A 23,862-nucleotide genomic window follows, 5' to 3' on the forward strand; every position below is an offset into this window, starting at 1 on the left:
TTGGCGTAGGGTTGTTTCGATACCAAAATTTTTATTCGCTTTCGTCACCATAAAAAAGTATTGCGATACTCTATTATGAAATGTTCGGCCCATAATAGAACAGTCCTATCCTATTTTTTGGGGTGACAAGGTAACTAAAAATGGCGAATGCTCACCACATAGGAGATATTTTTTAATAATTTAATAGTTTGGACTTTTCGGACACAGCGCTATGTAATATGTTTATTTATTTATTGTTTATATATTTTATATGTAAAATTAGGAAAGGGGGGATTCAAACGTAATATATTAGGGTACTTTCACACTAGCGTTTTTCATTTCAGGCATAGAGTTCCGTCACAGGGGCTTTATACCGGAAAATAACTGATCAGGTATATCCCCATGCATTCTGAATGGAGAGTAATCCGTTCAGTTTGCATCAGGATGTCTTCAGTTCAGTCATTTTGACTGATCAAGCAAAAGTTAAAACCGCCAGCATGCTACGGTTTTATCTCCGGCGGAAAAAAAAAGAAGATTTGCCTAAATGCCGGATCCAGGCATTTTTCCCCATAGGAATGTATTAGAGCCGGATCCGGCATTCAAAATACCGGAATGCAGGATCCGTCCTTCCGGTTGAACCGTGCGATTTTCACGCATGGTTGCTAGGATGAAAGTCTATTCACTGTATTATTTTCCTCTATAACATGGTTATAAGGGAAAATAATAGCATTCTTTAATACAGAATGCTTAGTAGAAGGTCAATATAATAAACATTATATACACCCCAGTATAATAAACATTGGTAGCGCAGTGCGCCCCCCCAACACCCCAGTATAATAAACATTGGTGGAGCAGTGCGCCCCCCCCAACACCCCAGTATAATAAACATTGGTGGCACAGTGCGCCCCCCCAACACCCCAGTATAATAAACATTGGTGGCGCAGTGCGCCCCCCAACACCCCAGTATAATAAACATTGGTGGCGCAGTGCGCCCCCCCAACACCCCATTATAATAAACATTGGTGGCGCAGTGCGCCCCCGCCCAACACCCCAGTATAATAAACATTGGTGGCGCTGTGCACCCCCAACACCCCAGTATAATAAAAATTGGTGGCGCCGTGGGCAGTGCCAATGAGGGTTAAAAAAAAATTAACTCACCTCCAATTGATCGCGCAGCTGCCGGTCCTGTTCTTTCTTCAGGACCTGTCAAAGGACCTGTGGTGACATCACTGTGCTTATCACATGATCCATCACATGATCCATCACCATGGTAATGGACCATGTGATGGAGCTCAGTAACGTCACCACAGGTCCTGAAGAAAGAACAGGAGACCGGCAGCTACGCTATCAATTGGAGGAGGTGAGTTAATATTATTATTTTTTTTAACCCTCATTGGCACTGCCCACTGCCCACTGCCCCACCAATGTTTATTATGTTGGGGGAAGGGGGGGACGCACTATGCCACCAATGTTTATTATACTGGGGGGGGGCGCACTGTGCCACCAATGTTTATTATACTGGGGTGTTGGGGGGGTTTGGGGCGCACTGCGCCACCAATGTTTATTATACTGGGGGGGGGGGGGGGCGCACTGCACTACCAATGAAGATAACTGACCTGTTAATACAAATACAGGAGGCGGGTGCCGGAATCAAATAAGCTGCACCCGACCTCTATGACAGGGAGCTGCGATCCGCTGCAGTTAACCCCTCACGTGCAGCTCCCTGTCATAGAGGTCGGGTGCAGCTTATTTGATTCCAGCACCCGCCTCCTAGATTTGTATTAACAGGTCAGTTATCTTCATTGGTGGCGCAGTGGCCACAGCCCCTCCTCCTCCTCCTCCCGTCCCTTCTTATTAGCGGCGGCAGCAGCACAGGGGGAGGGAGAGACTCCTTCTCCACTGCGCTGCTGAATAGAACATCGGCGGCGGGGCAGAGAACTATCATCTCCTGTGCCCCGCCGCTGTATTAAACTGCAGAGCTGCGGCGGCGGGTCTAGTCGCAAATGTAAATTCTGAGTCGCATTGGCGACCATTTTGGTCGCCATCTGGAGCCCTGTAAGGGATAAAAAAATGTTTACGTCTCTCCCAAGATTCAAACCTGGGATCTCTACATATGAAACCAATCACTTAGCCACTAACCTATAGCATTACCACATAATCATGCAGGTTTTTGCCATGCTTATAAGCTAATACATATCACTGGTGTCTGTATATTCATATATTGTGTCTGTGAATAAAGCACTAATGTGTATATTAGCTTTTTGAGCAAGATCTCAGTGTGGTGAAGCTATAGTACATAGAGTATATGATATGTAGATGCTAGGACTCTGCTCTCAGCCTGATGTCTAGCCCTGAGGATCAACGGGAGGGGGCGTGTGCAGAGTACAGGGGGTGTTACAAAACAGTGCTCAAAGGATTCAAGCCCGCCTCCTGGTGCTTTAACCGCCTCCAGACCGCCTAACGCAGGATTGCGTTCCGGAGGCGGCTCACTCAGGCACAGTCACGCATCTATGCGTCATCTCGCGAGACGTGATATTTCCTGTGAACGCGTGCACACAGGCGCGTGCGTTCACAGGAACTGCAGGTAAGCGAGTGGATCTACAGCCTGCCAGCGGCGATCGTTCGCTGGCAGGCTGTAGATGCGATTTTTTTAACCCCTAACAGGTATATTAGACGCTGTTTTGATAACAGCGTCTAATATACCTGCTACCTGGTCCTCTGGTGGTCCCTTTTGCTTGGATCAACCACCAGAGGACACAGGCAGCTCTGTAAGTAGCACCAAGCACCACACTACACTACACCCCCCCTGTCACTTATTAACCCCTTATTAACCCCTGATCACCCCATATAGACACCCTGATCACCCCCCTGTCATTGATCACCCCCCTGTAAGGCTCCATTCAGACGTCCGTATGTGTTTTACGGATCCGCAAAACACATACAGACGTCTGAATGGAGCCTTACAGGGGGGTGATCAATGACAGGGGGGTGATCACCCAATATAGACTCCCTAATCACCGCCCTGTCATTGATCACCCCCCTGTCATTGATCACCCCCCTGTAAGGCTCCATTCAGATGTCCGTATGTGTTTTACGGATCCACGGATCCATGGATCGGATCCGCAAAACACATACGGACGTCTGAATGGAGCCTTACAGGGGGGTGATCAATGACAGGTGGGTGATCACCCCATATAGACTCCCTGATCACCCCCCTGTCATTGATCACCCCCCTGTAAGGCTCCATTCAGACGTCCGTATGTGTTTTACGGATCCACGGAGAGGATCCGCAAAACACATACGGACGTCTGAATGGAGCCTTACAGGGGGGTGATCAATGACAGGGGGGTGATCACCCCATATAGACTCCCTGATCACCCCCCTGTCATTGATCACCTCCCTGTAAGGCTCCATTCAGACGTCCGTATGTGTTTTGCGGATCCGATCCATGGATCCGTGGATCCGCAAAACACATACGGACCTCTGAATGAAACCTTACAGGGGGGTGATCAATGACAGGGGGGTGATCACCCCATATAAACTCCCTGATCACCCCCCTGTCATTGATCACCCCCCTGTAAGGCTCCATTCAGACATTTTTGGGGCACAAGTTAGCAGAAATTGATTTTTTTAGTTTTTTCTTACAAAGTCTCATATTCCACTAACTTGTGACAAAAAATAAAATCTCACATGAACTCACCATACCCCTCACAGAATCCAAATGCGTAACATTTTTTAGACATTTATATTCCAGACTTCTTCTCACGCTTTAGGGCCCCTAAAATGCCAGGGCAGTATAAATACCCCACATGTAACCCCATTTCGGAAAGAAGACACCCCAAGGTATTCGCTGAGGGGTATATTGAGTCCATGAAAGATTGCACTTTTTGTCTCAAGTTAGCGGAAAGGGAGACTTTGTGAGAAAAAAATTAATAAATCAATTTCCGCTAATTTGTCCTAAAAAATAATATCTTCTTTTTTGCAGCCCTTTGCGCATCTAGGCTGCAAAAAAGTGTCACACATGTGGTATCGCCGTACTCAGGAGAAGTTGGGCAATGTGTTTTAGGGTGTCTTTTTACATATACTCATGCTGGGTGAGAGAAATATCTCTCTATAATGACAACTTTGTATAAAAAAAATGGGAAAAGTTGACTTTTAGAGAGATATTTCTCTCACCCAGCGAGTTCCTAGAATTTTTTATTTTTTGTCACAAGTTAGCGGAAAATGATTATTATTTTTTATTTTTTCACATGTGGTATCGCCGTACTCAGGAGAAGTTGGGCAATGTGTTTTGGGGTGTCTTTTTACATATACCCATGCTGGGTGAGAGAAATATCTCTCTAAAAGACAACTTTTCCAATTTTTTTATACAAAGTTGTCATTTGACAGAGATATTTATCTCACCCAGCATGGGCATGTGTAAAAAGACACCCCAAAACACATTGTCCGACTTCTCCTGAGTACGGCGATACCACATGTGTGACACTTTTTTGCAGCTTAGGTGGGCAAAGGGGCTCACATTCCAAAGAGCACCTTTCGGATTTCACAGGGCATTTTTTTACAGATTTTGATTTCAAACTACTTCTCACGCATTAGGGCCCCTAAAATGCCAGGGCAGTATAACTACCCCACAAGTGACCCCATTTTGGAAAGAAGACACCCCAAGGTATTTCGTGATGGGCATAGTGAGTTCATGGAAGTTTTTATTTTTTGTCACAAGTTAGAGGAATATGAGACTTTGTAAGGAAAAAAAATAATAATAATAAATCATCATTTTCCGCTAACTTGTGACAAAAAATAAAAAGTTCTATGAACTCACTATGCCCATCAGCGAATACCTTAGGGTAGGGGTTTTTCTACTGTCTGGGCATTGTAGAACCTCAGGAAACATGACAGGTGCTCAGAAAGTCAGAGCTGCTTCAAAAAGCGGAAATTCACATTTTTGTACCATAGTTTGTAAACGCTATAACTTTTACCCAAACCATTTATTTTTTTTTTACCCAAACTTTTTTTTTTATCAAAGACATGTAGAACAATAAATTTAGAGAAAAATGTATATAGAAATGTAGTTTAAAAAAAATAAAAAATTACAACTGAAAGTGAAAAATGTCATTTTTTTGCAAAAATGTCAGCAGCAATGAAATACCACCAAATGAAAGCTCTATTAGTGAGAAGAAAAGGAGGTAAAATTCATTTGGGTGGTAAGTTGCATGACCGAGCAATAAACCGTGAAAGTAGTGTAGTGCAGAATTGTAAAAAGTGGTCTGGTCATTAAGGGTGTTTAAGCTAGGGGAGCTGAGGTGGTTATATTCTCATTTGCATATGAATACAAATTCTGATTTCTCTGTAGCTGTTTATCATATACACACAAAAAAATGTATAGTTTTAATCAGCATGGTGAGCCCTACCAGCCAGTGTGTCTGGTTTAATAGGGTTGATCCTGGTGACAGAGCCGAAAGTACTCTTGCTCTTTTATGTTCAACAGACAACAGCTAGTAAGTTGGCCATACACCTTAGATTAACGTTGGCTGAACTTGTCAACTTTGACAGGACTGGCCTCCAATCAAATATGTATGGAGGCCTCCAGACACTCCCCAACAGCACATGCTGATTCTTTAGTTGCTGCCAGACTTGTCTCACTTACCCCATCTCACCATTCAAGAGAAATAGATGTTGATCAACAGCTTGTTGTGTTGTGATCCACTTACCTGTTGCTCCATTGTTGCTTATCAAACTGCTTAATATATATTCTGCTTTCAAAAGTTTCCCTGTAGAAGTAAATATGAATCTTGTTAATCCCAACAACTATTTCATGATAATGTAAATTTATAATCTTAGTTTCCAATGTACACATTATACATGTTTTTACATGGGAGAGAAAACATCACCTTACAAATCTGTGCCATCTTCATCACATGTAAGGACACTCTGATAGACTCCAAAACATCACAGGCTGATACTACAGACATCACATAGTACAGTGGTAAAACTATGACTCCCAGCATGCTCCATTAATTTCTATGGAGTTCTGAGAACAGCCAAGCAAGTATACATTTTGGGAGTCGTAGTTTTACCACAGCTGGAGTGACGGAGGTTAGCCATCACAGACATAGCTAGTACATGACAATCTCTTTCTAACAAAGCTAGAACCAGCCCTGTACCTCACATGGATCCAGAGATCTCCCCATTTATTGCTCCAATTGCTCTGCTAGATATATATACAGTATATATATATATATATATATATATACACACACACACACAGAGAGATAGCAGCTTGGGACGTGTCCTTTCTGCTGCAGCTCAGGGACGTGTCCTTTCTGCTGCAGCTCTCTCCTATCAGAGCTCAGGAGGCAGTTGAAGGATGGAACTGAGCATGTTTATCCACCTCAGTGAGGTCAACAGAGAAATAAGAAAAATAACAAACTGCAGGTGGCGCTATACAGATACATTTTTATTGAATAACTCAGTGGCTAGACTACATTTCTAATTACAAGAAATTACAAAAATATTCAGATCCAGGTGCTGAAAACTGCTGAATATTTTTCGTGGTACAACCCCTTTAAATAAGATGATATCTATTATAGGCAGAATTGGTTACATCTACCAGCCATTAATCCGCTCACTTCCATACACATTATTATGCGCATACGGCTGAGCTGAATATGTATGTCCATGACTGGAGGGCCATTGGTGGTGATCTTTTGGGTGACAATTACCTGATGCACAAGAAGGAACCTGTGCTTTGCTGATTGTATTGTTTGTTTAGTCAAGTGGTCCTACTGAAAAGAATATAGGACCAAACTCTGTGTTTGGTGTTATAGAGGCTTGATCAGAAGTAAGGCAGCTCAGATACCCCTGTTTGAAACCAGCAGGGAATATTTGTTAGGGAACAAAAGCCCCAATTAGTATTTTCCACACCCTTTCACAAATCCCTCTACCTCTTTTGGCTCAGAAACTCCTATCCTGGTTCCTTTGTTGGAGAAAAGGAAGGCTGGCTCTAGGTTTCAAAAGATGCCACGGGGTTCAGAGGAATGTCATCCCTATAATGGCACAGAGTGTCCTCTTGAAAGTCAAGTAGCTCCTAATTGGGACTAAGCTGAGAAAACAGAGAAAGATCAACTCAAAGAGATACGTCACCTGAATTTACCGAGATACGAGCTTGCCGAATAACCACCTGTGGAGCTATTGGAGCGGAGGGCCAAATTTTATGCAAAGCTTTGGCAACAGAGAGCAGTCTTCTGGATGCATCTGCCCAGTATAGAAATCGGTCAATCAAAAATACAATGGCAGCTGCTGTACAACTATCATGGACCAGGATACAAGACTTCAAAAATACCTATAAAGCAAAGAAAATTATTATTAATAACTATGTTCATCATATCACTGGGATTTAAAAAATTCATTAACGGATACATCAAAAAGTGAAACCACATTTACCAGCTGCTGCATGCGATTAAGAAGATCTTACTGCTTTGGCCAATGGGTAGGTGGGTCTGAGCTGCATGCTTACCCCTTAGGGTAGGACCACATGGTGTGTGGCACCACTGGCTACTGCATGTGGGCGAGTTCATGGATGTGTGTTGCAGGCAGATCAATGCTAAGCTTTTATGTCTTGTAATAAGCCCTGCGCTTGTTTGATCATCACATGACCAAGACTGATTTTTTTCTTCTGGCAGTGAACAAGAAAGATGCAAACATTCAATGAGTGCATGCAGAGATCTTGAAAACCATGAGCACTTAGTACACAAAGTATAAAAATAAATAAGCGTCATATGTTGAAACCAGAGAAATAGAGAACCACTGTGTGGCTATTTTAGGAGGTCCACATGAGATATGTTTTCCGCTCTGCTCCCCTGTCTCTCAGCCTAGCACTTCCCTGGATAGTTAGAAAGCACTGGGTAGATAGAGAAGAGCAGGGCTGTCAGTAATCAGCACTAACAGTAAGGCGGTATAAAGCCTTCTGATTTTGTTCCTGTACACTTAATGGCAGCCCTGATTGCTCTCCACTATCTGCCTAGTACCAACTAACCAGGGATGCATTGGGAAGACAGAGCTGCCAGCAATCAGTGTTTGCAAAAGATCAAATAGGCAGGGAAACTTAAAGAGGACCTTTCATTAAACTTCTAAAGTAACTATACAGGTATGTAGAGCGGCGCCCAGGGACCCCCCTGCACTTACTGGTATACCTGGGCGCCGCTCCGTTCTCCGGTAATTGCCTCCGGTATCTTTACAGTTAGGCTCCACCCAGGGGAACCTGCCGTCTGCTAATTCTCCCATGCTGCAGCGCTGGCCAATCACAGCGCTCAGCTCTCTCTCAGGCTATGAGCTGAGCGCTGTGATTGGCCAGCGCTACAGCATGGGAGAATTAGCAGACGGCAGGTTCCCCTGGGTGGAGCCTAACTGTAAAGATACCGGAGGCAATTACGGGAGAACGGAGCGGCGCCCAGGTATAACAGTAAGTGCAGGGGGGTCCCTGGGCGCCGCTCTACATGCCTGTATAGTTACTTTAGAAGTTTAATTCTGGTGAAAGATCCTCTTTAAGGTCCTGTTACACGGAACAAGGTCTCTGGCAATTATCGGAAATAAACCAAACTTCCCAATAATTGCTGAGCAACAGTGTATGGGGACAAATGACTGATAGAACAATCACTTGTGTCCATGGGAAATAATTGTTCCTAGACAGAAAAGATGTTATTACACAGGCCAATTATTGGCAACAAGCTGTTCTACAAACGCTAATTCCTCATAATTGTCCTGATTATCGGTGTAAAAATACCTTAAGTAAAATTTATGTTCTATAGTAAAATATATTATACACATTTGTGAAGGCAGGGAGAGGAGAGGCAGGCTGAGATGCCTGCCTCTGCATCTTACAATTATTACTCTTCAGCGTTAGACACTGAATATGGAATTTCCTTAGCGACATTAATTTAGAGGGTTTCTGATAGGAAACTTGAAATAGTTTTCTTATAAAAGTCAACATAATTTATTAATAAAGTATAAAAAAAAAATAAAAAATGAAATTACAGTTATACTTTAACCCCTTCAGGACGCAGGGCGTACCGGTACGCCCTATTTCCCGAGTCCTTAAGGACTCAGGGCGTACCGGTACGTCCTAACTTTAAATCGGGATTCCGGCGCCGCGGGGGTTAATCGGAACGGAATGCCGGCTGAAATCATTCAGCCGGCATCCCGTAACAACGCTGGGGGGGGTCATTTGACCCCCCCCCGTATCGGCGATCGCAGAAAACCGCAGGTCAATTCAGACCTGCGGTTTTCTGCGTATCCGGTCCATTCGGGTGTCCTGTGACCCGATGAACCGGAAAAACACTGTGATCGGTGGCGTGATTACACACCACCAATCACAGTGCGAAGATTTGCAGAGGCGGTGCTGGCCCTGGTGCTGAACACTGCTGTCCAGGGTGCTGATTGGTGCAGGGGAGAGAGGCGCGAGATTCAAACTTCCTGCGCTCCTCTCTCCCCTCCTCTTCCTGTTCTGCACGAGCACCCGGCAGCATCGTCCAGCACCAGCTCCTGTGTCCCCCTAATCGGCATCCATCACCCTCCTGCACCCATCGCCACCCAGGTAGGTTAGGGTCAGTGAGGGAGAGGCACTGTTAGGCAGGGAAAGAAGGAAAAAGTTAGTTAGGAAAAAAAAAAAAAAGCACTTTTATTCCAATTTTTTTTTGATCCATCTATCCGACCCCAGACCCCCCCCTGACACTTTTTTTTTGCCTTTTTTTAGTACGCGAACACCCGTTGCCCCCACACACACGCACATATAATAAAGTTTTCCACACACGCACACCTACACGCACACACACCCATGGCCCGCCGGATGTTCTCGGCCGAGGAGGCATACGCCCAGATTGCCTCCGACTCTGAGAGCCCCAGTGAGGATGAGGATGACCCCACATTCCTTTTATCATCCGCATCCTCCTCATCATCATCGGATGACGATGAGCCACCAAGGCGGCGGAGACGCCGCCAGGCGGAGCCAGGGGCCCCACATGCTAGGGATCCTGTGGCCCACCCTAGTACGAGCCGCCCTGGGGTTCGTACTGGTTTCCCGGCCCACCAAATAAGTTCACCGGAGCCCCCTGCTGATGAACTTAGCTGGTGTCCCCCAGTGGACTTTGAGCCTGAGATTCCGGATTTTGCTGGCAATCCTGGAATCCAGATTCCCACAGTGGGGTTTACTGAAATAGACTATTTTAGTTTTTTTTTCAGTAACCCACTGGTGAATCTGATGGTGGAGCAGACGAATCTGTACGCCCAACAGTTCGTCGCTCAAAACCCAGGCTCATTTTTGGCTAGACCCGGTGGCTGGACGCCGGTCAGTGCAGCCGAAATGAGGACATTTTGGGGCCTCGTGCTGCATATGGGTCTAGTCCAAAAACCCAGTGTCAGGCAATACTGGAGTGGGGACATCCTGTACCAGACCCCACTGTACAGTATGGTCATGACACGTCCCCGGTTTGAGGCCATCCGGAAATGTCTGCATTATTCCGATAATGCAGCATGTCCACCCCGAGGTGATCCTGCCTATGACCGGCTGTATAAGATACGGCCGGTCATCGATCACTTTGGGTCCAAATTCATGGAGGCCTACGTACCTGGAAGGGAGGTTGCGGTTGATGAGTCTCTCGTTGCGTTCAAGGGGAGACTCAGTTTCCGCCAATATATTCCCACAAAGCGGGCGAGGTATGGCGTGAAGCTATACAAAATTTGTGAGAGTACCTCAGGGTACACTTACAAATTTCGTGTGTACGAGGGGCGAGATTCCCGTATTCAACCCCCAGAATGTCCCCCCACTCTGGGTGTTAGCGGGAAACTCGTGTGGGACCTTATGTACCCACTGCTGGATAATGGTTACCACTTGTACGTGGATAACTTTTATACCAGCATTCCCTTGTTCAGGTCCCTTGCCGCCAGATCCACGTTCGCTTGTGGGACCGTGCGGAAAAATCAACGCGGCCTCCCTGCCTACCCCCTCCAGGTACCTATCCCCAGGGGTGAGACCCGTGCACTTACCAGTGGAAACCTGTTGCTGGTCAGGTATAAGGACAAGAGGGATGTCCTTATGCTGTCCACAATCCACGGTAACGGCACCACCCCAGTCTCTGTGCGAGGTACCACGGCAACGGTCCTCAAGCCCGATTGTATCGTCGACTACAATCGGTATATGGGAGGAGTTGATCTCTCTGATCAAGTCCTCAAGCCATATAACGCCATGCGCAAAACCCGGGCATGGTACAAAAAAGTTGCGGTCTACTTGGTACAGGTTGCCATGTACAACTCTTTTGTACTATCCCGAAGCGCTGGCAGCACAGGGACATTCCTCCAATTCTATGAGGCAGTCCTCAAGGCCCTGATCTTTTCGGACCGGGAAAGAGCAGGCCGGAGTACCTCGGGAACTGGAGGCGCCCGGATCGTCCCTGGCCAACACTTTCCAGGTGTGGTCCCCCATACTGGAAAGAAGGGACGAACCCAAAAAAAGTGCAGAGTGTGTCGCAGGAGGGGGATACGGAAGGACACCACCACTCAGTGCGACACGTGCCCCGATCATCCGGGCCTCTGCGTTATCGATTGCTTCAGGGAGTATCACACTTCCATGGAGTACTAAATTTTTATAATCCCCAACAGTTCACTAGAGAACATAAAACACTATGGCTCTCAGACTTTGGAGACACGGAAACAATTTTTTTTCCCCAAAAAAATATTAGTTTTAGTGCAGGCATCCTCAAACTGCGGCCCTCCAGATGTTGTAAAACTATAACTCCCAGCATGGCCAGGCAACCTACAGCCATCAGCAGGGCATGGTGGGAATTGTAGTTTTACAACATCTGGAGGGCCGCAGTTTTAGGATGCCTGCTTAGTGTCTCCAAAGTCTGAGAGCCATACATATTGGGCATCGTCGCGTGCGTAAAAGTCGTCGCTATAAAAATAACTTTTGACCAAACGCCTCGGATGAACGTTGTTAAAAATATAAAATAAAAACGGTGCCAAAACACCCATTTTTGGGCAAAATTTCCATTTGAATCCTTTTTGCCGGTAATAAAGCAAGGGTTAACAGCCAAACAAAACTCAATATTTATGGCCCTGATTCTGTAGTTTGCAGAAACACCCCATATGTGGTCGTAAATGGCTATATAGCCGCACGGCAGGGCATAGAACTAAGGGAACGCCATACGGTTTCTGGAAGGCAGATTTTGATGGACAGTTTTTATTTGGACACCATGTCCCATTAGAAGCCCCCCTGATGTAGCCTAGACTAGAAACTCCAAAAAAGTGACCCCATCTAAGAAACTACACCCCTCAAGGTATTCAAAAGTTACTTTACAAACTATGTTAACCCTTTAGGTGTTCCACAAAACTAAATAGCGAATGTAGAAACAATTTTAGAATTACATTTTTTTGTTACATTGCCTCAAAAAAGAGTAATATAGAGCAACCAAAAATCATATTTACCCCTAAAATAGTCCCAAAACAACAACCACCTTATCCCGTAGTTTCCTAGATGGGGTCACTTTTATGGAGTTTCTACTCTAGGGGTGCATCAGGGGGCTTGAAAGGGTACATGGTGTAAATAAACCAGTCCTGCAAAATCTGCCTTCCAAAAACCATATGGCGTTCCCCTTCTTCTATGTCCTGCCGCTTAGCCAAATAGTAGTTTACGACCACATATGGGGTGTTTCTGCAAACTACAGAATCAGGGCAACCCATTTTGAGTTTTGTTTGTCTGTTAACCCATTTTTTCCAGTAATAAAGTAAGGGTTAAAATGGAAAGTTTTCCAAAAAATAGAAATTTCGAAATTGTTTCTCCATCTGCCATTAACTCTTGTGGAACACCTAAAGGGTTAACAAAGTTTGTAAACCCAGTTTTAAATACCTTGAGGGGTGTACTTTCTTAGATGGAGTCACTTTTTTGGAATTTCTATTCAAGGGGTGCAACAGGGGGCTTCAAATGGGACATGGTATAAACAAAACCAGTCCTGCAAAATCTGCCTTCCAAAACCCATATGGTGTTCCCCTCCTTCTATGCGCTCCTGTTCGGCCAAACAGTAGTTTACGACCACATATGGGGTGTTTCTGCAAACTACAGAATCAGGGCAACCCATTTAGTGTTTTGTTTGGCAGTTAACCCTTGTTTTACTCCTGGAAAAAATTTATTATATTGGAAAATTTTCCAAAAAATAGAAATTTCGAAATTGTTTCTCCATCTGCCATTAACTCTTGTGGAACACCTAAAGGGTTAACAAAGTTTGTAAACCCAGTTTTGAATACCTTGAGGGGTGTACTTTCTTAGATGGAGTCACTTTTTTGGAATTTCTATTCAAGGGGTGCAACAGGGGGCTTCAAATGGGACATGGTATAAACAAAACCAGTCCTGCAAAATCTGCCTTCCAAAACCCATATGGTGTTCCCCTCCTTCTATGCGCTCCTGTTCGGCCAAACAGTAGTTTACGACCACATATGGGGTGTTTCTGCAAACTACAGAATCAGGGCAACCCATTTAGTGTTTTGTTTGGCAGTTAACCCTTGTTTTACTCCTGGGAAAAATTGATTATATTGGAAAATTTTCAAAAAAATAGAAATTTTGAAATTGTTTCTCAATCTGCCATTAACTCTTGTGGAAGATCTAAAGGGTTAATAAAGTTTGAAAAAACAGTTTTGAATACCTTGAGGGGTGTAGTTTCTAGAATGGGGTCATTTTTGGGAGGTTTCTATTATCTAAGCCTCACAATATGACTTCAAACCTGAACTGGTCCATAAAAAGTGGGATTTTGAAGATTTCTGAAAAATTTCAAAATTTGCTTCTAAACTTCTAAGCCTTGTAACATCCCCAAAAAATAAAATATCATTCCCAAAATGCTACAAACATGAATTAGACATATGGGGAATGTAAAGTCATCACAATTTTTGGGGGTATTACTATGTATTACAGAAGTATAGAAACTGAAACTTTGAAATTTGCTAATTTTTCTAAAAAAATTGTAATAATTGTATTTTTTTATGCAAAAAAATTAACTTTTTGGACCCAATTTTAGCAGTGTCATGAAGTACAATATGTGACGAAAAAACAATCTCAGAACGGCCTGGGTAAGTCAAAGCGTTTTAAAGTTATGAGCACTTAAAGTGACACTGGTCAGATTTGCAAAAAATGGCCAAGTCCTTAAGGTGAAATAGGGCTGAGTCCTTAAGGGGTTAAATAAGAGCATTAATTAGATGTTCTATACAATATATCAGTGGCTGCTATTGTTTGGGTGAAGACTCATTTTAAATAAATTGCACTCCGATGGGATCCAATGTTTCATAATGGGAGCTGTGCGGCAGTAACAAGCTAGAGCCACTACACATCCGATCAAGCTGCTTATCAAGCTGTGCAGTTCTGGTGCATGGTTCTGGCACCAGAGCTTGTGAAAACAGCTGATCAGTAGGGGTTTAGGTGTCAGACTCCCACCAATCTGATAATTATGACCTGTCCTAAGGATAGCAGCATTCCAAGAATTACACAAAATCATCCACCGTTATTCATGTGAACATCAGCGGTCTTTTTCAAGCGCCAAGTGGAGTTGAAACATCCGCGATGTCCATGCGAATAAAGATGGATGATTTTGTGTAACTCTTGGAGTGCTGCAATATCTACTTGAATACTGATTTCGTCTTGTGAACTGAGACTACTGTATATGTTGCTTGCAACTCCACAAAAAATTCCAGCTCAATCAGGAGATCTGGGGCACAGAAATGCGAAGTGCACAATCACCCACCTAAAGTCCCAAAAGATTCAAGAAACTGGAGATAAGAACACTTCAGGCTTTATTTAGATAATCCTTAAAATCGACATTCATGTGACAAATACGGGAAAACAACACTTTTTCCTGTAAATGTTACTTGAATGTTGGTTTTTAAGGATTATCTAAATAAAGCCTGGAGTATTCTTATGTCCGATCTCTGGAATCTTTTGGGACTTTATGTATATGTTGCTTGCACCCATTTACGATATTGAACTGTGAGGAAGCTTGGGGTTTGTGCTGCTGGTTTGGTGTGTGAAGCTATCATGAGGATAGGTCATCAACGACTAGTGTGTGCATCTAACAAAGGAAAACTGGGAACAGTGGGAACTTGGAGTACTGGAGCAATGTGACAATTTCTGTACAGTGCTGCGGAATATGTTAGCACTATGCATGAAACCATTTCTGTGAACAGAACCCTAATGCATTTCCATTGGTAACCTTACCAGATGTATTTGATCTGCTGTGGATGTATGAGGTCCTCTAGCGTTGCTCAGAGTAGTAGTTTAAGAAGCAGAACACAAATGGGACTTATAAGAGTAATATATCAATTACTTTAGAAAGAAGACCACTACACAAAACTATAGCACACCCAGATTTTCACACTGCTAAATGGGTCTAAGTAAGCTGTATGACAGTTCCACTTTGTACATAGCCCTAAAGGGCCATCCATGAGGTGCATGTCCCCTCTACTGTATGCCTCCAATTTCATAAGAATGTTTTTTATGTTGTTAAATTCCATAAAAAATTATGAATGCTGCATTGGACTTTGCATGTATTTTGGTATTTTCCCATAGAGTCATGACATCCAGGTCTATTGGAATCTGTATAGCAGGAAATGGACTATATATGCAGCAAAGTATCTTTCTAGTGGTGCAGAGGTAGCAGTCAAACTCAGACGCTGGCCTCTCTGCCAATGAGTACACTAGATTTATACATGGACCTACAATAGTAGGTAGGGGCCCTGTTATATATGTTGCATTGGGGCCCAATGTTGGCACTGTTAAAAGAGTCATACAGATGTCACTGCCTTGTACATGAGCAATTCATCTTAAAGAGGACCTGTTATCTGTTTTACTTATAGGAGCTAAATACCTGTACTGCCAACGCTGATGCTGCCAACCATTTTTTTTTTTAAACATCGCCTCTACGTCTTGCCACCCGCCTGAAGTTCTCTCGCCCAGTATGTAAATACTGAGCATCGGAACAGGGAGGAGGAGATGGGTTTCTCAATGGGCGTCTCCTTCTCCCTGGCTATGCCGCAGTCCAATCACAGCTGAAAACGTCACAGCCAGGGAGAAGGAGACGCCCATTGAGAAACCCAGGCATCTCCTACTTGTTCCGATGCTTAGTATTTACATACTGAGAGCGAGAACTTCAGGCGGGCGCAGTGGGGCGTAGGGACGATTTAAAAAACAAAACAAAAGAAAAACGGGTACCCCGTAAGTACAGGTATTCAGCTCCTATAAGTAAAACAGATAAAAGGTCCTCTTTAACAGACCTTCTGACTACTATTGCAGAGATGAATGTTAAATACATTTTATATAGCACGAATAAAGCTGGTGAACATGCACAATGGGGCACAGTATGGAAAAGGAAGCAATGATGAAAAGAGGTAATATATGGTAAAACTATATTCTTTTGGATACTTGCTGCTAATTGCTTATATATTAGAAATAGCGTATCTATTGCTTATATATTAAAGGTCAATAATATACATGCTCTATTAAATGGCTCTATACATTATAAAATAAATAAATAATAATAGTCATAAAGTTTCCGATTGCCTAGGGAAAAAATGCATGGATACTGAATTTCTCATACATACGTCTCACATTTCAAAGGACCAATTAAGTAGGCTGGAAAGCTTCATATCATACTGCTAGAGATACATGAAAAAGGCAGCATACTATAATGTCAGGACAATAAGTATGCTTCCACCTGGCTCATGCTGAATACCTGTGGCTGAACACAATAGATGAATGTTTCCAAGCAGCACTAGCACATTATAGCTTTGATAACATATAGTATAGGGTGTATTTAAATGCAGACTGCCACCTAATCTATTTTCTTCCTTACTACTCCTCTTCGTAGATTGGAACACAAAAGCCTGAAAGAGAGTGACCCAACAAACAAAAGGGTTTTGAGTTGCTCGGAAAAGAAGACTTAAAGGAGGATGGATGGAATCCAAGTGGCCCTATTATTTCCACTTGCACTAATTAGACATTTTTCTGTCACCTATTGAATGCTGCTGAGAGGCCAAACTCACTGAATTCATTCCTAAAGTGTTTACAGAAGTTTGCATCTGTTTGTGTTTCTTCAGGAGGAAAATAAGCACTTGAATAGCATTGTGGAAAATCTAAAGGAAGCGTCTCATTCTGAAGAGATGTCAGGCTGCAGCTGCATCATGCCTTAGAAGCTATGGTATCAACTCCAGTCTTCAGTGCTGTGAATGGTTAAAGGGCAGGCCGATGACACAGTGACAATGTTTACAAGCTCTTCCATAGTTGGCGTCTTGCATTTGCCTTACCTAACCAATCCCTCTGGAAAATGATCATGTTCAGAATGCCAACAGCAGACGGCTTTGGGTAAGATTTAGAGGCATGTGTCAGAACTGAAATCAGGAATGATCAAGAAGTTGAAAGATACAGTTTAGGGCAAAAGAAAGACCAAAGTAAAGCTCAAGTATTATGTAACTGCTAAGTATACTGACACTGTACACAGCATGTCAATGTTAACTTATTCTGCCACCTAATTCACTTGGTGGGAAATATCTAACTGCCATTGAGCTGGCAGCACAAAGGGCACATGTTTAGGATTCTGTGCCAGGTGTTAAAGGCTGTAAAGCAGCATTATCTGACTCACTCCATTGGACATGTTTTCTAGTAATGATGAAGGCTCCTTTAATGTTCTATAGAACAGCTGAAGATGCCAAGCCTTCTGCACAGAATGGCCAGCCTGTATGTGTTTCTTGTGTTTTGCTTGGGTGTCTTGCCCTCTCTGCTCTTTACATCTTGTGTTTGGGTGAAACTTCCACATTTAGAGCGACAATGTTTTCTTAGTTCTACAAGATCAATGTAGTCCTTCAGAGATCATGAGAGTGAGCTGAACTTGGTCACTTACCAAAGCAAATTACAAGCACCAGTGAAGGAATGCTAACAAAAGAAGTTTTACATTTACATAGTTTAGCAGTAAACAAGATGGGAGCCCTACCAACACAACCCACAACCACATGGCTTACTTGGTTTCTAGCCCAGTCATGGTCATGTTACTCTTTATGGTCCATGCATAACTGCAATGACTAAATATATACTTTTCATTAAAAGATGACTGAATTTACACTACACGTGTATACAGTCTTTTAAGGGAGCGCTCGCATTGTGTTAGTAAGGACAAAAAAAACTCATAGTTACACACAATTCTTAATGTACAGGCATATATTTTCTTTGAGAATGGTCTATGTATGGAGAATGGTCAGCTGCTTCTAAGGCCACCAGGATATTGTCATGCATTAAACGAGGCATGGACTCACGGGGCAGGGATGTAATATTACCACTTTACAAGGCGTTGGTGCGGCCTCATCTGGAATATGCAGTTTAGTTCTGGGCACCAGTCCATAGAAAGGACGCTCTGCAGCTGAAAAAAGTACAGAGGAGAGCGACTAAACTGATAAGGGACATGGAGGGTCTAAGTTATGAAGAAAGATTAAAAGAATTACATTTATTTAGTCTTGAGAAGAGACGTCTAAGGGGGGGGCATGATTAACCTGTACAAATATATAGATGGGCCCTACAAAAAATACAGTGAAAAACTGTTCCATGTCAAATGCCCGAAAAAGACAAGGGGGCACTGCCTCCGACTGGAGAAGAAAAAGTTCAGTCTCCAGAAGCGTCAAAGCTTCTTTACTATAAGAACTGTGAATCTGTGGAATAGACTTCCTCAGGACGCGGTCACAGCAGGAATAGTGGACCGTTTTAAAAAGGGTTTAGATGAATTCTTAAAAGTAAATTACATTAATGCTTATGAAAATGTGTAGAAATCTTAGTCTCACTTCCTTCTGGGATTCACGTCCCCACCTATCCCTTGGTTGAACCTGATTAGGGATGAGCGAACTCGAACTGTATAGTTCGGGTTCGTACCGAATTTTGGGGTGTCCGTGACACGGACCCGAACCCGGACATTTTCGTAAAAGTCCGGGTTCGGGTTCGGTGTTCGTCGCTTTCTTCGCGCTTTTGTGACGCTTTCTTGGCGCTTTTTGAAAGGCTGCAAAGCAGCCAATCAACAAGCGTCATACTACTTGCCCCAAGAGGCCATCACAGCCATGCCTACTATTGGCATGGCTGTGATTGGCCAGAGCACCATGTGACCCAGCCTCTATTTAAGCTGGAGTCACATAGCGCCGCCCGTCACTCTGCTCTGATTAGCGTAGGGAGAGGTTGCGGCTGCGACAGTAGGGCGAGATTGGGCAGATTAACTCCTTCAAAGGACTTGATTAACTGATCGATCTGCAGCTGTGGATCATTGAGCTGCTGATCCTCAATTGCTCACTGTTTTTAGGCTGCACAGACCGTTTGTCAGTCACATTTTTCTGGGGTGATCGGCGGCCATTTTGTGTCTTGTGGTGCGCCAGCACAAGCTGCGACCAAGTGCATTTAACCCTCAATGGTGTGGTTGTTTTTTGGCTAAAGCCTACATCAGGGTGAAGCTGTCACACCAAGTGCATTTAACCAGCAATAGTCTGTTCATTTTTTGGCCATATACAAAATCAGGGGCAAGCTGCGCCTGTCACCAAGTGCATTTAACCCTCAATGGTGTGGTTGTTTTTTGGCTAAAGCCTACATCAGGGTGAAGCTGTCACACCAAGTGCATTTAACCAGCAATAGTCTGTTCATTTTTTGGCCATATACAAAATCAGGGGCAAGCTGCGCCTGTCACCAAGTGCATTTAACCCTCAATGGTGTGGTTGTTTTTTGGCTAAAGCCTACATCAGGGTGAAGCTGTCACACCAAGTGCATTTAACCAGCAATAGTCTGTTCATTTTTTGGCCATATACTAAATCAGGGGCAAGCTGCGCCTGTCACCAAGTGCATTTAACCCTCAATGGTGTGGTTGTTTTTTGGCTAAAGCCTACATCAGGGTGAAGCTGTCACACCAAGTGCATTTAACCAGCAATAGTCTGTTCATTTTTTGGCCATATACTAAATCAGGGGCAAGCTGCGCCTGTCACCAAGTGCATTTAACCCTCAATGGTGTGGTTGTTTTTTGGCTAAAGCCTACATCAGGGTGAAGCTGTCACACCAAGTGCATTTAACCAGCAATAGTCTGTTTATTTTTTGGCCATATCCCAGTCTAATTCTGTCACTAAATCCATACCGGTCACCCAGCGCCTAAATACTAGGCCTCAAATTTATATCCAGCTAAATCTGTCCCTAGTGCTGTAGCTGGGCGAGTTATTTAGTGTCCGTTCAAGCACATTTCTTGTTCTGGGTTGAAATACAATTCCCAATTTAGCAATTTCATAATTTAGTGGTTTCTGCTATATCAGAGCTATTTGAAATCTATCCCTAAAAGGGTATATAATATTCAAGGTGCACATTGGGTCATTCAGAATAACTTCACACACACCCGCTACTGTGTATTTCCAAGTCTAATTCTGTCACTAAACCCATACCTGTCACGCAGCGCCTAAATACTAGGCCTCAAATTTATATCCAGCTAAATCTGTCCCTAGTGCTGTAGCTGGGCGAGTTATTTAGTGTCCGTTCAAGCACATTTCTTGTTCTGGGTTGAAATACAATTCCCAATTTAGCAATTTCATAATTTAGTGGTTTCTGCTATATCAGAGCTATTTGAAATCTATCCCTAAAAGGGTATATAATATTCAAGGTGCACATTGGGTCATTCAGAATAACTTCACACACACCCGCTACTGTGTATTTCCAAGTCTAATTCTGGCACTAAACCCATACCTGTCACCCAGCGCCTAAATACTAGGCCTCAAATTTATATCCCGCTAAATCTGTCCTTAGTGCTGTAGCTGGGCGAGTTATTTAGTGTCCGTTCAAGCACATTTCTTGTTCTGGGTTGAAATACAATTCCCAATTTAGCAATTTCATAATTTAGTGGTTTCTGCTATATCAGAGCTATTTGAAATCTATCCCTAAAAGGGTATATAATATTCAAGGTGCACATTGGGTCATTCAGAATAACTTCACACACACCCGCTACTGTGTATTTCCAAGTCTAATTCTGGCACTAAACCCATACCTGTCACCCAGCGCCTAAATACTAGGCCTCAAATTTATATCCCGCTAAATCTCTCGTTACCGCTGTCCTGTTGTGGCTGGGAAAGTTATTTAGTGTCCGTCAAAGCACATTTCTTGTTCTGGGTTGAAATACAATTCCCAATTTAGCAATTTCATAATTTAGTGGTTTCTGCTATATCAGAGCTATTTGAAATCTATCCCTAAAAGGGTATATAATATTCAAGGTGCACATTGGGTCATTCAGAATAACTTCACACACACCCGCTACTGTGTATTTCCAAGTCTAATTCTGGCACTAAACCCATACCTGTCACCCAGCGCCTAAATACTAGGCCTCAAATTTATATCCTGCTAAATCTCTCGTTACCGCTGTCCTGTTGTAGCTGGGAAAGTTATTTAGTGTCCGTCAAAGCACATTTTTTGTTCTGGGTTGAAGTACAATTCCCAATTTAGCAATTTCATAATTTAGTGGTTTCTGCTATATCAGAGCTATTTGAAATCTATCCCTAAAAGGGTATATAATATTCAAGGTGCACATAGGGTCATTCAGAATAACTTCACACACACCCGCTACTGTGTATTTCCAAGTCTAATTCTGTCACTAAACCCATACCTGTCACCCAGCGCCTAAATACTAGGCCTCAAATTTATATCCTGCTAAATCTCTCGTTACCGCTGTCCTGTTGTAGCTGGGAAAGTTATTTAGTGTCCGTCAAAGCACATTTTTTGTTCTGGGTTGAAGTACAATTCCCAATTTAGCAATTTCATAATTTAGTGGTTCCTGCTATATCAGAGCTATTTGAAATCTATCCCAAAAAGGGTATATAATATTCAAGGTGCACATAGGGTCATTCAGAATAACTTCACACACACGCTTCTGTGCATTTCCAAGTCTAATTCTGTCACTAAATCCATACCGGTCACCCAGCGCCTAAATACTAGGCCTCAAATTTATATCCCGCTAAATCTCTCGTTACCGCTGTCCTGTTGTAGCTGGGAAAGTTATTTAGTGTCCGTCAAAGCACATTTTTTGTTCTGGGTTGAAGTACAATTCCCAATTTAGCAATTTCATAATTTAGTGGTTACTGCTATATCAGAGCTATTTGAAATCTATCCCAAAAAGGGTATATAATATTCAAGGTGCACATAGGGTCATTCAGAATAACTTCACACACACGCTTCTGTGCATTTCCAAGTCTAATTCTGTCACTAAATCCATACCGGTCACCCAGCGCCTAAATACTAGGCCTCAAATTTATATCCCGCTAAATCTCTCGTTACCGCTGTCCTGTTGTAGCTGGGAAAGTTATTTAGTGTCCGTCAAAGCACATTTTTTGTTCTGGGTTGAAGTACAATTCCCAATTTAGCAATTTCATAATTTAGTGGTTTCTGCTATATCAGAGCTATTTGAAATCTATCCCTAAAAGGGTATATAATATTCAAGGTGCACATTGGGTCATTCAGAATAACTTCACACACACCCGCTACTGTGTATTTCCAAGTCTAATTCTGTCACTAAACCCATACCTGTCACCCAGCGCCTAAATACTAGGCCTCAAATTTATATCCCGCTAAATCTCTCGTTACCGCTGTCCTGTTGTAGCTGGGAAAGTTATTTAGTGTCCGTCAAAGCACATTTTTTGTTCTGGGTTGAAGTACAATTCCCAATTTAGCAATTTCATAATTTAGTGGTTTCTGCTATATCAGAGCTATTTGAAATCTATCCCTAAAAGGGTATATAATATTCAAGGTGCACATTGGGTCATTCAGAATAACTTCACACACACCCGCTACTGTGTATTTCCAAGTCTAATTCTGTCACTAAACCCATACCTGTCACCCAGCGCCTAAATACTAGGCCTCAAATTTATATCCCGCTAAATCTCTCGTTACCGCTGTACTGTTGTTGCTGGGCAAGATATTTAGTGTCCGTCAAAGCACATTTTTTGTTCTGGGTTGAAATACAATTCCCAATTTAGCAATTTCATAATTTAGTGGTTTCTGCTATATCAGAGCTATTTGAAATCTATCCCTAAAAGGGTAGATCATATTGAAGGTGCACATAGGGACATTCAGAATAACTTCACACACACCCGCTACTGTGTATTTCCAAGTCTAATTCTGTCACTAAACTCATACCTGTCACCCAGCGCCTAAATACTAGGCCTCAAATTTATATCCCGCTAAATCTCTCGTTACCGCTGTCCTGTTGTAGCTGGGAAAGTTATTTAGTGTCCGTCAAAGCACCTTTTTTGTTCTGGGTTGAAGTACAATTCCCAATTTAGCAATTTCATAATTTAGTGGTTTCTGCTATATCAGAGCTATTTGAAATCTATCCCTAAAAGGGTATATAATATTCAAGGTGCACATAGGGTCATTCAGAATAACTTCACACACACGCTTCTGTGCATTTCCAAGTCTAATTCTGTCACTAAATCCATACCGGTCACCCAGCGCCTAAATACTAGGCCTCAAATTTATATCCCGCTGAATTTGAATACAATACATTGGGCCAAATAATATATTTGTTGTTGTGGTGAACCATAACAATGAGAAAAACATCTAGTAAGGGACGCGGACGTGGACATGGTCGTGGTGGTGTTAGTGGACCCTCTGGTGCTGGGAGAGGACGTGGCCGTTCTGCCACATCCACACGTCCTAGTGTACCAACTACCTCAGGTCCCAGTAGCCGCCAGAATTTACAGCGATATATGGTGGGGCCCAATGCCGTTCTAAGGATGGTAAGGCCTGAGCAGGTACAGGCATTAGTCAATTGGGTGGCCGACAGTGGATCCAGCACGTTCACATTATCTCCCACC

At 43.1% G+C, this 23,862-nt stretch overlaps 1 protein-coding gene across 6 annotated transcripts in view; it reads right to left on the reverse strand.

The window, feature by feature from the left end:
• ALPK1 (alpha kinase 1) overlaps nucleotides 1-23,862 on the reverse strand; it is a 195,214-nt gene that overhangs the window by 50,315 nt on the left and 121,037 nt on the right. For all 6 annotated transcript variants that reach the window (XM_044301796.1, XM_044301770.1, XM_044301788.1 and 3 more), the window contains 2 exons: nucleotides 7,120-7,318; nucleotides 5,688-5,747 (listed from right to left, as the gene is read on the reverse strand). In XM_044301796.1, coding sequence (XP_044157731.1) covers nucleotides 5,688-5,747; nucleotides 7,120-7,318 — 259 coding nt within the window. The remainder of the gene's footprint in view (nucleotides 1-5,687; nucleotides 5,748-7,119; nucleotides 7,319-23,862) is intronic.

This window comes from Bufo gargarizans, chromosome 1 (assembly GCF_014858855.1).
Source record: "Bufo gargarizans isolate SCDJY-AF-19 chromosome 1, ASM1485885v1, whole genome shotgun sequence".
Lineage (NCBI taxonomy): Eukaryota > Metazoa > Chordata > Amphibia > Anura > Bufonidae > Bufo > Bufo gargarizans.